The 15,575-nt window shown below is 37.0% G+C and overlaps 1 protein-coding gene across 21 annotated transcripts in view; it reads left to right on the top strand.

Annotated features, from left to right (window-relative positions):
- Window positions 1-13,703, top strand: part of LOC6580662 (heterogeneous nuclear ribonucleoprotein L-like) — a 153,556-nt gene extending 139,853 nt beyond the window's left edge. For 19 of the 21 annotated variants that reach the window (XM_015164363.3, XM_015164362.3, XM_044011255.1 and 16 more), the window contains 4 exons: window positions 114-206; window positions 9,236-9,511; window positions 9,589-9,793; window positions 12,829-13,703. In XM_015164363.3, coding sequence (XP_015019849.1) covers window positions 114-206; window positions 9,236-9,511; window positions 9,589-9,793; window positions 12,829-12,965 — 711 coding nt within the window. In that variant the 3' untranslated portion in view covers window positions 12,966-13,703. The remainder of the gene's footprint in view (window positions 1-113; window positions 207-9,235; window positions 9,512-9,588; window positions 9,794-12,828) is intronic. The other 2 variants (XM_044011254.1, XM_015164373.3) reach the window with 1 other exon arrangement.
- Window positions 13,704-15,575: the final 1,872 nt, after the last annotated feature.

Raw genomic sequence — 15,575 nt, 5'->3', positions numbered from 1 at the left:
CCAGCTGCCGCTGTGCCGTTGTGGAGCTGTGTGGAGCTGCTGCAGCATCTGTTGGACAGCATTTTAATTAATTTGTTGTTGCGTTTTTTCTCTTGCCTTTTTTGCATCCTCAGGGCGCTGTCATGATGGTCTATGGCATGGACCATGACACTTCCAACACAGATAAGCTCTTCAATTTGGTCTGCCTCTATGGCAATGTTGCCCGGGTAAGTTCTCACTCAATTAATTTGTTAAACATTTAAGATCTTAGGCAGAGATAAGCCTAGCAGTGATATATTAATTAATTATATATCAATTTTTATTGTGGGAAACGTAGATAATCTGAAAGGGAAATGGGAATAAACTTATAGTTAGTTGGGTCAGTGGAGCATTCCATGATCTTTATAAGGAAATCTATATAGGAAAACAGATCATGTAAAGCGACCTACAATAAGGAAAATCTTTATATATTAGATCAAGCATTTCCTTATCTGTGTATTAGCTGTAACTTAAGATGCCATTTTATGAAAATAATGTAAAGTATAATATTTATTTAGATATTTGAGTATGCTGTCTGATATATCTAGTGAAAATATTTCTAATCTTTTTTCAATGAAACCTGAAACTAATTGCACTACTTAAAAATAAATCAATGCAAATTCTAAAAATGTGGGAAGTAGTTATACTTAAATAAATAAATAATTTATGAGTAAGTTATGAAATAATTTAGACAAATTTCAAATGAAACTTGACATAAAAAACGCAGGAAAAAAACTGGCTGCAGTTGCATAATAAAACTTGTGAATAAAACTGCTAGAAACTCTTTAGTTTGACGGCCGTGCGACAGTGGCTCATAAAAGTGCGAGAGCAACTGCAAATTTAAAGAGGAATTTATTTTATTTTTACTCAACTTAAATCTCTTCAATTGCCACTTAAAGACACGAGGAGTAGGCGGAGCTGCTGCTGCTGCTCCCAGCAGTGGACCGGGGGGAGGGCAGCAGCTCTTAAACTTGCACTTAGCAAGATGACACGAAAAAAGCGAGACGCCGTTTCATGTTTAGTCGTTCTCTAAGAGGCCGTTAAAAAAAAGGTGTTGCTAACGGCCGCAAAAACCGCAAGAGTGTATACTAAATGTGTGTGCGTATGTGTGTGTGTGTGTGAGTATTGCTCCATTTGTAAATGCGCAAATAAAACGAAAGGCAATAAAATTGAAAGCAAAGGCCAAGCCAGGACACAGGACACAGGACACAGAAGCCGAATGCCCTTTAGGCACATACAAACGTGGGACAGTTGGTCCACAACCAAAACACATTTAGATAAAGCGTTTTAGATTAAAGCCCCAGACACATGTGCAGAGAAAGATGCGAGAGAGGAGAGGGAGGGGCGAGCATAAAGAAATTGGTGAAAGTAGAAGGCGTAGAGAGCGCGTAGAGGTCCTCGGGCAGCAATCAATGCAGCATCATTTTGCTTTCGCCACATACTAATACCGAAGAAGGAAGAATAAAAGATGCGACAGGAATTGATTCCATTTCGGAAGTGCCACAAAAGGCGCTGCGAGCAACAATTCTCGCTTGAAAAGTAAATCAAAATATGCCACAAAAATCATCCATTAATAATAGGAGAGGGCAGACGCGGCTCCACCTTTGCCCAAGTGACAATTGAAGTGGACGCTTGGAGAGCATTTAGCGCGCAACTATTGTGAATCACACTCCCTGCCACTCACAGTGGCGTTCAAAAAAAAAAAACCTAAAAAAGCAGAGAGAAAGCAAAAGCGAAATGAACTGGACCCGCGAAACATCAAAGCCAAAATGTTAATAAAGCTAATGCAAGAAAGGGAATGAAGACGGAGTAGAAGTGGAAGTGGAAGTGGAAGTTTCCTGCTAACAACTGAGGATTCGCTTTCACTTTATTGCCACTAACAGTTGCGCGCTCTGCAAGTCCTTTGATAATTGCAACCCAACAAGAACAGTAAAACGAAAATACAACAAAAAAAAAAAAACAACAAAATCCAAGTTGCGCGCGGCTTTTGTTTAGTTTAATGCTTGCAGCAAAGCGCGAATCCCGCGAGTTCCTTAACGGGCACCGGGCGACAGCGGGAATAGAGCGCGAGGGAGTCGAAAATAAAAAGCTTGAATTAGTGTCTCGAGCTAGGGAATACGGAATAGGAATAGGTGAAAGGTCACGAGTGTGTGATTCTTAAAGTTCAAGCATAGTTAAGCAAGAGAGGGAGCAAGCTTGGGGTTTAAAGCAAGTAGATGGAGAGCTTAGCAACGTTGATTACTTATTTGATAATGTAAACTAGATATTTGTCAAACTAGATTATAAAATTGGCATGATCTCTCAATCTTTATTCTTATGAAGTTTATTCTAACTCTCCATTAGAAAATGTTTGTGTTTCATCATGTGATTTGCCCTTTGGCAGTTATTGCAAATACAATAGCTGTATAAACTATGGGAACTCTATGGAATTTAAGTTAGGTAAACGATTGGGCTTGTTTAACCTTGTTTTAAATTAACAATGGATAAAATAATTCTTTGATATGGCAATTACAAATTTATGTTATCTGGCAACTTGTCAACTATTATTCTCATTGGCTTATAATATAAAACAGCCTTGATAATGTTTAGAAACTGTATGAATAATATAGCTCAAAAATTAGTTTCTTATTGTAATATGGCAACGCTTGTCCAAAATGTCAGTGTTAAAGTTTCAATAATTTGTCAAACATTTAAATAGAATCTAATATGAACAAAACTCTTCACAAGCATTATGCCATCTGGCAGGTCTTGATTATATCTGCCTACAAATTATAGCTGCCTAATCTCTGGCAACTCCATAAAATTTAAAATATTACTACGCTAATTAGCAGATTAAATAACTCAGATATCCTTGCCAGACTTTCTATAGTAAATCTTTCATCAATTTTCATACTCTGCTTTTAAATTAAAATATTCTTAACTCTATAGATATATTTGGTTGATGTGCCACGAAGCTTATCTCGGCAACATATGGACATGGTGGCAACACTTCTTGTTTTTATCTAAAACGCAGTTTCCACTTCATAAAATCGCAGCTTTCGCCGCCAGCCAATTTTTCAACAATTGCACTCCATTAGCCAATTATTTAACAACCTTCAAGCGCGCACTCACACTCACACACACACACACTCAGGGCAGTCACACACTGTGGTGCCACGCCTTGGGTGCTTGCGCACGCCCTTCTACAATTAAATGCAATTTACGCGCAAAACAAAAAAATAGTTGAGCTAAAAGCAAACTGACAGGCAGCCAGCCTTGGACGTTGGTCAACAGCAGCAGCAGGAGCAGCAGCAGCAGCAGGAGTAGGGGGAGTAGGAGTAGGGAAAGGCAGGAATCAGGGCAAAATAGTTGGATTGTTGGATAGTTGGGCTTAGCGCTAGCAGCAGCAGCAGGAGCAGGACAAGGGATAATGCGCCCAGGCAAAGGCAATTTAGTTGTTGTTGTGTGTTGGTGAGATTTATTACGAACTTCCTGTCCGAGACGGAAACTACTCATTAGCCATTAAAAATGATTATGCGCAAACATTATTCATTGCGACCGAGAACTCTTAAGCCACAAAGCATGCTGCTGCTGCTGCTGCTGCTGCTGCTGCAGCTTACACAATGTCAGACAGTAGGAGATTGCCCACTGCTTCTCTCTTTCTCTCTCTCTCTCTCTGTCTGTTACACGCCTCGCTAAAGAAGCCATACACGTGCTCATTATAAACCAACATATGTGTGTGCAGTCTATATACGCTCACTCTCTCTCTCTCTCTCTTTCAACTCTCTATCTCTCTCCCTCTCTGCGTGTGTGCTCGCATCAGTTTATGTCCGACATGTTTGAATTGCGAATGGGAAATTGATGGGCACTCAATCAAAGTGCTGCATGAACCTGAGGCCGCCGCCGCCTCTGCCTCTGCCTCAGCTTCTGCCGTTGCCTTTGGTGTTAATGTGTGTCCCTAAGGGATTAGAGGGGAGGAGCTCTTTCTTCCCACCCACAGTCGAATCACATTTTAAAGGCATGTGCTGTAGATTAGCGATAAAAATACTTCTGTGTGCCTTGCATAAAGAATCATGAATGCGCTCTACGTGGGGCTCAACTCCTTAAAATCAATATTGACAAAGCAACATGAAATATATACGTGGTTCGGCTCGCTTCCGATTAATCTTTTTTCAGTCACTTGGAGCATGCTAAAGAGGTCCAGAGATCCTTAAGTCAGGTGAATACTTTTCATAAAAAATTAGGTTTAATATCTTCCTTATACGAGCTGAATCAAAAAATTCTCACGTTTCCTTTCAATACCTCGAATGAGATTTTAAATAAATTACAGAAATTCTTAAAACTTCTGCATATATAAAAAATTTAAAATATTTTTTTTGAGAACACGATCTTTTATAAATCGATATTCAATACAACACTAATTTCTTTGAATATAGTAATTTGTTATTCCATGTTTTAATTATCATATAACAAGGCCTAGAAAATTCCAAAATCTATTTCTCAGAAAAATAACATCCAAAACAATTTTTTTTATAGTTTAAATTATTTATGAATTCACATAGAATAGAATTCCAATAAAATAAAATCCAGAAATTCAATTCATACAATTGCCTTGCCCTAAATAAACTCAAAACGCAATCAATATTGTATCTAGGACACAGAAATCACGCACTTGCCATAAATCAAGCCTGATAGGATTTGGCTAAGCATTAGCTTAGCCCAGCCTAACGGAAAAAAGCTGAGATTCGTTTATCCCGTTTTGGCTTAGACGCAATCAACCCACCAGTTCTCTCTATCTATACCCTGCACTTGCTATGCTTGCACCTGACTCCAAGTCTCATCCAATTTAAACTGACTCTGACTCTGACTAACTGCCTCAGTCTCTGCCTTCGCCTCAGCCTCAGCCTCGTCCTTTGCCTTTGCCTGCCTGTAATTTCCAAGGCATACTTCAAAGCGAATATCCAACTACATTTTGCTGATGTCTACGATGTGTGTTGCATATTTTATGAAAAAGTTTTTCCAGCCAAGTTGCTTCACAAAAAAAAGGAAAAAAAGAAGAAAAATGAGATTAAAAACAATTTAAGTAACGAGCTCAACGCCGCCTGGCAGTCGATTTAATTATATTTTTTGTAGGTGCCGTGATGAAGTCATCGTCCAAATTGATTTTCAGGTTAAATGGCTTGACAAATACGAGGCGAGAGGCCAACAGCAGCGCAGCTCGCTGTTGCACACGACCAAATTGGTAATGTCTTTAAAAGCGACAGCAACAACAGCAGCAACAACAACTACAACAACAGGACGACGACCTGCTACAGCAATCACACGCACTCAATTAAATGCGCATTAAAAAAGCATTTGGCTCGATTTTGGGCCTGGAGAGAGAGCGTAGGAGTGTTGTGCTTTTGGGGCTGCCCCTTGGGAATAGTGGGCAGGGGGGGGTGGTATAGATATGCCCATTGTGAAAGTAAACCTGGCCTGGACACAGAAGCATTCGGGCTGCAGCCAATATTCTTTCTATTGTTGTTGCCGCGTGAGCAATTAAATCAAATGGCAGCAGACGCCACGCCACATTGAGCAGCAGAACAAAGAACGTGAGCCCAGGGTAGCAAGGGGTATGCTGAGCTCCCAGAAGGGTATATGAGAGCCAGGTTCAGTAGCCTTCAATGTAATCATAATTTACACACAATTTAATGCTATTAACAACAATATGTTAATCGTTGCAAAGAGTGCTTAAAATATAGGGTATCTCAGGTCACATCATCCTTCGCCCCTACTCCCTGGTCTAGGCATTGTTTTTAATTAACGCAGCATACGCATGAAAGTAACTGATACCAAATTGTCATTTATAGATCAGGAGAGAGAGGCTCGAGCGTCTGTTGGTTAGCCGAGGTTGAAAGGGCGCGCACTGGGCAAAGGGCGGGCGGGGGCGGTTGGCTAACAGCACAGCTCATTAGGCACGCACCAAATGTTTGTCGCTCCACTCGCTCGCCCCACTCAGTCGCCCACTCACTTGGGGCAGCTTTGCCCCGCTCTGCTCCACTCTGACCATTGGCCAGTGAGCCATGAGGAGCGAGCAGCGCTCTTTGATTTGTGATTGTCCTGGCGCCTGTTTTGCGTGTTCGCCTCTTAATATGCCCTGACCGAGTTCCCACTGTTCCACAGCTCCACTGCTCCACTGTCCCATTGCTTTCTGTCTCTCTCTCTCTCGTCTCGCATAAAAATGCCTTTTGTTTTAGGCTGTGTGTGTCTGGCCGGGCCTGGGAATTGGCAGCGCCTATCTGCACGCTTTCTGCCTCACTGATTTATGGTTTATATTTATTTATATATTTTTGGGGCTTTATTTTTATATGATTTCTAGCCAAGCGTGTTGTTGTGGGCCTACCTTTCGATAAGCCTCATTTAGTTTTCATTCACTCTCTCTCGTTCTCTCGCTCTCGGCTATCTCTGTCTGCCTCTGGTCATGTTTTATTCGCATTCGTATTCCTGTTTCACTCAAGCGTATATATCTATGCCCTTCGATATATTTATGGGAATGGAATAAGCTACAGCTGCTGCTCCGTTGTCTGTTCTGTATTTGGCTTGATAGCAACCTTTTCTCTGTTTATTTTTTCTGCACTCTATAATCTGTTCCTCATTCTTTTTTTGGGAAGCAATTTAAATTATGTACTAGTTAATTATACTCACATTTTGTTTTAGTTTTTTTTGTGGCTTAGGTTTAACTTGCAAGTTAAACAATGCATATTTTATGTTGATAGGAAAATCTCTACTAAGCAGCTACAAGTTTGATGTAAGGTTAGAAGCGGAAGATAATGAAATAAATTTAATATATATAAAATCAATATTAATACAAACAAACGTTAAAAATTTGTATAAAATTTCCCCATGTGTATTTTATATACTAAAAAATAAATTGAAATAAAATATATAATATTTACGTAAATGACAGTGAATAAAAATTCAAAATATTCATAAAATATTTAAAATAAATAATATAAATTATTTTATATAATATATTTGTTTTAATAATAAAATATGACAAATATAGTGAATTCTTCTGTCAAAATTTAGAAATAAATATATATTCAGTTATTTTAATTAAATTATTTAACACACTATAAGTTTCACCTCGCATAATAAGATTGTCTTCAAATTATATTATTCATATTATCTTTATTATAAGCTCCTTTCGTTGCTTTTTTGTATTTATCTTAAGCCGAGCCCCACTTCTCAGCTAAATGTCTTGTTGAGAAAATATTGCGGCACTTGAGTTGATTGCCGTAGTTTTTCTTGGCAATTGTTGCTGTTGACTGGGGAGTTGCTGCTGCTGCTGCTACTTGTTGGCAACAACAACAGCAACAAGAAAGAGACAGCAAACTAAAGCAAGGGGCAGACAAAACAATTTAGCCTGTCACTTTCAAGTGGAAAAAACGGGCCAAGACCGAAACAGCCTGCAATTATGTGTGGCACAAATGCCCGCAGTTATAACTCAGTAGTTTTGGCCCAAGTGAGGCATTTTCCTATTTTACTGCGGCTAAATAAATCAAAAACCAACCCAGCAAATTAACAGCAGCCATTCAAAATGACAATTAAAGCCAAAGCGATAGGAAATGCATTTGGCAATAACAAAAACAGACCAAAAATTGAGCGCTGCCAATTTTAGTGCAGGTGCAAAAACCAGTTTTCACTTAACGAGTTCATTGCCTCACAGCAGCAGCAGCAGCAACGGCAGCAACAACAAAAGCAACAACAACTACTACTACTAGCCAAACGATCAGCGAACCAAAACTGCAAACATATTTTCCATAGATTTTTCACTTTCACTCGCATTTGGCTATTATGGCTAATTAACTTAACGAGGTTTAGCAGCCAAAAGGCCCGGCTAGCAGTTGGCAGTAGCCGCAAATAGTTGAGGGCTTATACATATTTATGTTAACAATTAGTTTGGAAAGCGCGCGATGCAATCCAGCCATAAATAACATTTGCGGAAACCACATGGATCTTTGCAGCCAGAAACCGCGCATAAATAAACGTTTTCAATTGAGGCTTATTCAACTATCGCAGAGGAAAACTTTATTCAGGAAATGCTGAAAATCATGTATGCAAGATTTTCCTAATGATAATTGAACAATGAAATCAGTCTAAATTAAATGAAATCTTGTCGAGTTAACTTAAACGAACAACCTGTCAATCCTTTGCCAGTTTGAAATCCTTCTGATAGTTTATCACGTACATGCGGAGAAATATTTATTGTATATATAGGTATATATAATATAGATATAATTGAACAATAGGGACACATCGGCAGATCCCACAATGGACAGCAAATTAAGGGTGTCATTCAATTTGATAATTTGATTTCGGACTAAATTTTAAATTGAATTCAATAAAAATACACACACACTCACACACACACACAGATGTTCGGCAAGAGTAACAGCTTCTGTCTCGGCTAAGCACAAGGGTAGTAGGGTTAAGACCCACACACACATACACACACACACAAAACACATTGCTGGAGAAAATTCAATCAAATGGCAAACGACAGGTCAACACTCGACTGTGACAGTCGATGAGTGTCTCCAGTGCCTGATGTGGCGTGGATGGGGTTTGCGGTTAGCAGGTGTTCCGGCCATGTTTAGAATTGAATATAAGTGGACGTAAGTGTGCAGCTGCAACATAATTGCATTTATTTACATTTGCGACACAAATTGCGGTGACAGTTGCTGAACTGGACAGCTGACTGCTCTGCACGTTGTCATTGAAATAGTTTTGTGGCTTGAAGCATGTGAAGCTATGTGTGTAAACTGTAGCTGAAATGCCAAAATGACATAATGAAAGCAGAGCTAGGAAGGTTAGATGTCATGTTGAGTGAAGTGAAGGGATGAGGACGGGAGAGTTACGTTTGGTCAGAGGGAGAAGTTAATACCCTTTTAATAAGAACGAAAGATTTGTGAGGAGCGAGGTGAACTCCTCGCATTTGGAAATAGAACTAGTATGGTTCCTCCCAAAGGGACATGAAGGAAATGCAGATATGTTAGCTAACAAATACATACATACATACTCACGGATTATTATTTTTATTATTGTTATTATTATTGCTATTATTATTATTATTATTATTTTTTTTTTTTATTATTATTTTTATTATTATTATTTCAACACCTCTACTTTACTCTTTACTTTCAAATCATATTACTCAAATATCTAAATATCTACTCTCTCCACTTGCGTTTTACAGATCAAGTTCTTGAAGACAAAGGAGGGCACCGCCATGGTACAAATGGGCGATTCGGTTGCCGTCGAGCGTTGCGTTCAGCACTTGAATAACATTCCCGTTGGCACTGGCGGCAAAATACAGATTGCATTCTCAAAGCAGAACTTCCTATCGGAGGTGATCAATCCATTCTTGCTGCCGGATCATACACCCAGCTTCAAGGAGTACACTGGCTCCAAAAACAATCGTTTCCTATCACCGGCACAGGCCAGCAAGAATCGCATTCAACCACCGAGCAAAGTAAGAGCCAAGCAGCCAAATTTCTGATATTTTTAACTAAATAATCATCTATTTGCTATTTTGCTATTTACCTTTAGATCTTGCACTTTTTCAACACACCGCCCGGTCTCACCGAAGACCAGCTCATTGGCATATTCAACATTAAGGAGGTGCCAGCCACATCCGTGCGTCTCTTCCCCTTGAAGACAGAGCGCTCCTCCTCGGGGCTGATCGAATTCCCCAACATCTCGCAGGCCGTGCTCGCCATCATGAAGTGCAACCATCTGCCTATTGAGGGTAAAGGTGAGATAGTGCTGTGTTTAAGTGTTTTACGAAAAAAAAGAAACAAAAAAAAAAGCAAGAAAAGCACAAATTTAAAAGTTGGCTATTCGAAAATTTTATGCATATGGCCAGTAAAAATAATCAAAAAAAAAAAAAAAAAAACAACAACAAAAATTGAAAAATCAAAAGTTACACAAAATTTTCGCAAAAAAAAAAGAAAAAAAAAATATCCACATTTTCCCACACCAAAAAAGAAAAAACCCCAAAAAGCGGGCAATATGCAAAAGTTTGGGCGCCATTCCCGGAATGGCCTCTTGACTTCTGTTGCCGGCCCGCTTGAACCATCACACCAAACCGTAACCAAACCAAACCACCATTACACTCCCCATCATCCACATATAGAACCACCCAACAACACCCTACCGCCAATTCAGAAAACTTTTATTAGACTTCCTTCCCAGACTAGGCAACTGATACCATCAGCAGAGCATCAAAGTTTTCCCAGTTGCGAGTCGCGCTGAAAATTTTAATTTGGTAATTAAGATAAACAATTTCGGTAGCCAGTTATTTTTATTGAGGCGGCCGCAATCTCTCTCACGGCATAAGCAATTACAACATTTACCCCTGTGGCGAGTTCTTCTCCTGCTGCTGCTACAGCTGCTCCTGCCCGTTTTATGTCCTTTGCCTCGTTCTACCCATTAAACTTTTGCCATAAATACTTTTTGAGCAGAAAAGTACGATTATTATTACGATGTTTACATTTGTTTTCGTGCTGCTCGCCTTTATTTACCTTGTCAACATGGCCTAATAAATTTACAGTAAATGTTCATAAAATAATCAACATTTGATTTCCAATTGATTGGCCCAGTTTTGTTTGTATTTGTGAAATACCTTTCTCTTCGATTGCTCTTACATATTTTTCCCAGAAATATGCGATACCTCTGATTCCCTTTCATTGCCAAAGTTCTTATGTCAGTTACTTGTTGTTGCTATGCTATTGCATTGAGGTTTTGTTCAATGGGATTTTTACTACGAAACAGCGATAAATCCAACCCTACAGTACAGCTGATTTTCCGAGAAAACTTGTTTGCAATAGAAACTAGTTTTTAAATTGAAAATGGATATTTCTAGATTGGCATCGAGTTCGTAGAATTGGTTTGAGTGGTGGAGTCGTTCGATAGGCAATCTTTATCGTAGTAACCAACGCAGGTTTAATTTTTTTTTTTTTATAATATTCTCACATTTTAAAAGGTAGTAGATAGGGATATACTTGCATAGAAATATTACGGTTATAAATGCTTCAGAATCACATCCTTTATCTATATATATATAGCTCCTCTCTAGTATTTTTTTCTACTATTCCTGGTTTTGAGTCTCGATTAAAAACAATATGGCAAGCAATACCTTCTGCTAACGATTCCATTATAAATCTCTATTTCTCATGTAAAGCACTTAAAGCCTGAGTTCAAATCTATTCGATATATGTTGCACCAAAATTCAATGGCCTTTCATTTCAAGTGCTCCTGCTCTGCACTCTCTGCAAATACTAGAAATATTATTCGACTGGAGCATGTTAACCTATTTATTATCAGCTGCGTGCTTTAGAGGACATGAGGACCTGGTACTCCCATTCGCATTCGCATTCGCATTCTCATTCGCATTCGTATTCGCATTTAATATGCACTGCCCCGAATAATTTGCATGCATTGGCCTGGCATTGGCACACCTTTTCACAGGTGCTGTGTGGTGCACAAGGGTATATTCTGGTATCATTGTTTACACCTAGCGTAAAAATCTTTTATGCAAATAGCAAAGCCTTGCGAGAAAGTTTTGTGCGACGGGCGAGGAGAGCGCAGAGAGCAGAGCAGGCAATGCCAACTCTCGTGTGCGTGTATAAATATATATGTAGTGTATATATGTTTTATTGTGTATGTGTGTGTGCATATGTATTTTGTCAATATTTTGGTGGGTGTTGTTTGCATATTTGATGTTGATGCATTTCTGCTGCTGCTGGCAGCGCTGCTGCTGCTGCTGTTGCTGCTGCTGCTGCTGCAGCATCGAGGGCCCGCTCGAGTGCATGGTAAATAGTAATTAAAAATGTAAGGAATGCAAATACACTCGAATAGCACACACACACACGTACGCACTTCACACACGCACACACACGCACGTATTGCCCACAGACGCGCGTGCACACAGCAAATGCTAAATGTAAACAGATGCCGCTGCATACTTTCAGGCTGCACAAATTATGCATCTAGCAAAATATTTTTAACGCTTTCTCCTCACTAAAGCATGCTTATAGATTTATGTGCGTGCGTGTGTGTGTGCTCTGCTGATGGTTGGCAATTTTTACATTCGAATGATTTTGATTGCATTGGACCCCAAAGTATTTTTATGATGGTGCCCGCATTTAATTGGCACATAAAACTCGCTTAGTCGGTTTACCAAGTACCTTAACGATCTATTGCGTTTGCCAAGTCCTTTCGCTGTGCCCCTTTTTAGGAGTAGCAGCAGGGTATATCAGTTTCATATCTATTCTATTGGTAATGGTACAGACGGCGTCAGTCTAGCCCCACTTTGCTATTATAGGGTATTATCAGCATCACAATGATTTTTAATTGCATGCAGCTTCATATAAATTCAGGCTCGATGGCTTTTATTGCCATTAAGATGGTCAACTTTGGTCCTGATTGTGCAACAAAGTGGAAATTAAATAGCCATTTTCTATATAGCCGATATCCCCAACTCCACCTCCTTCATCTCTTATCCGCCTTCGTCCCTCCCAACCGACCTCCCATCAATCATTCATCACGAAACTCTGCGAAAAGCAAATAACTTGATTCAGATATACAACACTTATACACATTACTACAACAATACTATGAAAATACATTTATTAGCAACGAAGGAACCCCATTTATTCTATAACTATGCATTTCTTTTCACCCCGTTCTTTATTTTTTCGGTATGTCCACCAACCACAATCCTGCGACACAAACAAACCAAAAAAAAAAAAAAAAAAACAAAATCCAACATCAACAACAAAATTTTAGGCACTAAATTCCCTTTCATCATGAAGCTGTGCTTCTCCTCGTCGAAGAGCATGAACGGGGCCTGGAACAATGCGGCCAACGAGGGCATGATCGAGAAGGAGAATGACGGCGATGTCAAGGTGGAGATTTACAATTGAGATTTGATTACCATTGTGTAAGCAGCCAACAACAACCAGCTAAACGACACAACAAACTACAACAGCTACAACAACCAACAAACAACAACCAACACAAACAAACAATACAGGAGGCGTATAATTGATTATGGAGCATATTGGAGCGCGACGGGAACAGAAGCAGATCCCCACACTTCGGCAGCAACAACAACAACAACAATATGAATATTGAACACATAATTCTATATATATATATCTATATACAAATATCTTGATGGAACGAACAACTAAACTGTGGTAGTCAAGAAAAACAAGAAACAGCAACAGATCTGATTGCATATGCATATGCTTAAATTGAATAATTGACAACCAAACTGACACACATATATATACACACAAACACACACACACACTAACTTTAAACTTAAACTAATACGAAAATATATTTATAAATATATTAAATAAAGAAATCTTTACACAATTCGCAAACGCATGTAACTTTTCAACGCGCCATTTACTTGTATTTAAAAGGAATTAAGTCTAAATCGAATCACAATTAAACATAATCCCAACACATTCATCTACAAAATGGCGTCGTTCAAAAGCAACACACATACCCGCTCGCTCCCTCACACACTCTCACAAACACACACACACACACACACACACTGTCACACATTTAAACTTAAGCACTTTTTACATGCGTTTGCGTCCCCAAACAAGGAAATGTTATTAAAATTGTGAAAGAATAGCAAAAAATAAAAATTAGGTTATAAATTGTTTAGTTGCATTCAAAACAAAACAAAACAAAAACAACAAATTTAAAACTAAAACAAACACCAAAACATTGACATACAACCAACAACAACAAGAACATCAAAAAATAAATAAATGTTTCGTTTTTTCTTGCTTTGAGTTTGTAAAGTTTCTCGTGTGTGTTGCACTTGATGAAATTCTAGAAAAACATTAACAACAACAACATCAACCAACAACAACAAAAACAACATCATCAATCATTACAAACAACAACAAATTGTAAACAATGTAATATGCAATTATAATATATTATAATAAAAACATATATTAAACACACACAAAAAATGCAAAGAAAAAATGAAAACAAAAATCAACCGACTTTTTCAACTACATTATATTATATATATATATATATATATATATATATATATATATATATATATATAAAATATATATATAAAATATTTTAGTTAATTATATATCATTTATTTAGATTATATATGGGATAAAAACAAATGCAACAACAAATTTCTTTGGACAATATTTCGACAAGTATTTCACGTGTGAGACAAAAATCTGATGCTAAAAATAAAATATTAAATCAAAATACTAAAAAAAAAAAAAACAACAAAAAACTAAATTAAATGTTGCGAGAGCGCAAAACGTGTAAAATTAAACCAAAAATTTAGCAATTTTAAATCAAATTTATTAACTTTATTTCTAAAACGTAAAACAAAAGGGAAAAGAAAAAGAGAACTTGCACAAGCCAACGTTTTTTTTTCTTTCTTTGTTTTTAAATTATGAATTTTATTTAAATTAAATATATATATATATATTAAAATAAAAACGACAAAAAGACAAGAGAACATTAACATTATTTATGTGCTTAATTTACAAGAAGGGTTAAAACAAAAGGCATAAATTTATATGTATGAGCTGTATATGTATTTAAATTAATATTAATTATAATTTTACACTAAATGTAAAAAGCGACAACTAAAAAAGTATATTAAGTGCAGAGCGAACTTGAGACAGGCATATAAAAAGTAAAAACCATACATAAAAGCTAAAAAATTAAAAATATAAAATAAAAATAAATGCATATTTTTGAGGCGTTTTAAGACAAGAGAGCCAAACATTTCACAACTCCAAGTAATTTTTGGCGTGACGCATTAAAACAAAAAGTAATTATTTAAAATTTATAAAGAAAAATGAAAAAGAAAAATATCAGCAATAAAAGCAACAACAACAACCATATCAAAGGCGTATGTTAGATTAATGATAAAATGAAAATGAAAAAAAAAAGAAACAATAATAAACATATAATAAAATAATTATTTTCATTTATTTTAAAGCAACTGCAGCTAGTTATAAAAACTAAAACAAAAAGCAAACACTTTTTAAATATATTATTTTCTAATTTTTAGACAGTCTGTATATTAAGCAGGGCGAAGTTCTATGTTCTAAAATGCAAATCAACGAATACTATATGCTATATAGAGCCGTTAAACGAATTTTTCATACAAACACACACACAATACACACACCCACAAAAACAACAACAATACACACATACACATATATTTCTCATTCTAATGTGCAATTATTGCTTTAACAATAAAAAAAGAAACTCATTTCTAACTAATTTATTTGCAATTTTTGTGCTCATTTGATTCGTTTAGTTTTTCATCTATTTTCTATTTTTTTATTAGTTCTTATGTAAATTGTTGTAAATCGTATAAATTGTAAAATATTTTTCTATAATTAAGTATAATTGTACTTAATTTAATGATTTATGGAAAAGAGCATAGAAAAAATTAAATGAAATGAAGAGAAAATCTCGTTAATTAAATCAAACAATTTATTTTCTTAAGA

This window comes from Drosophila mojavensis, unplaced genomic scaffold (assembly GCF_018153725.1).
Source record: "Drosophila mojavensis isolate 15081-1352.22 unplaced genomic scaffold, ASM1815372v1 contig_81, whole genome shotgun sequence".
Taxonomy (NCBI): domain Eukaryota; kingdom Metazoa; phylum Arthropoda; class Insecta; order Diptera; family Drosophilidae; genus Drosophila; species Drosophila mojavensis.
Note: the sequence above shows the minus strand (reverse complement) of the source record. Positions and strands in the feature narration are given on the sequence as shown.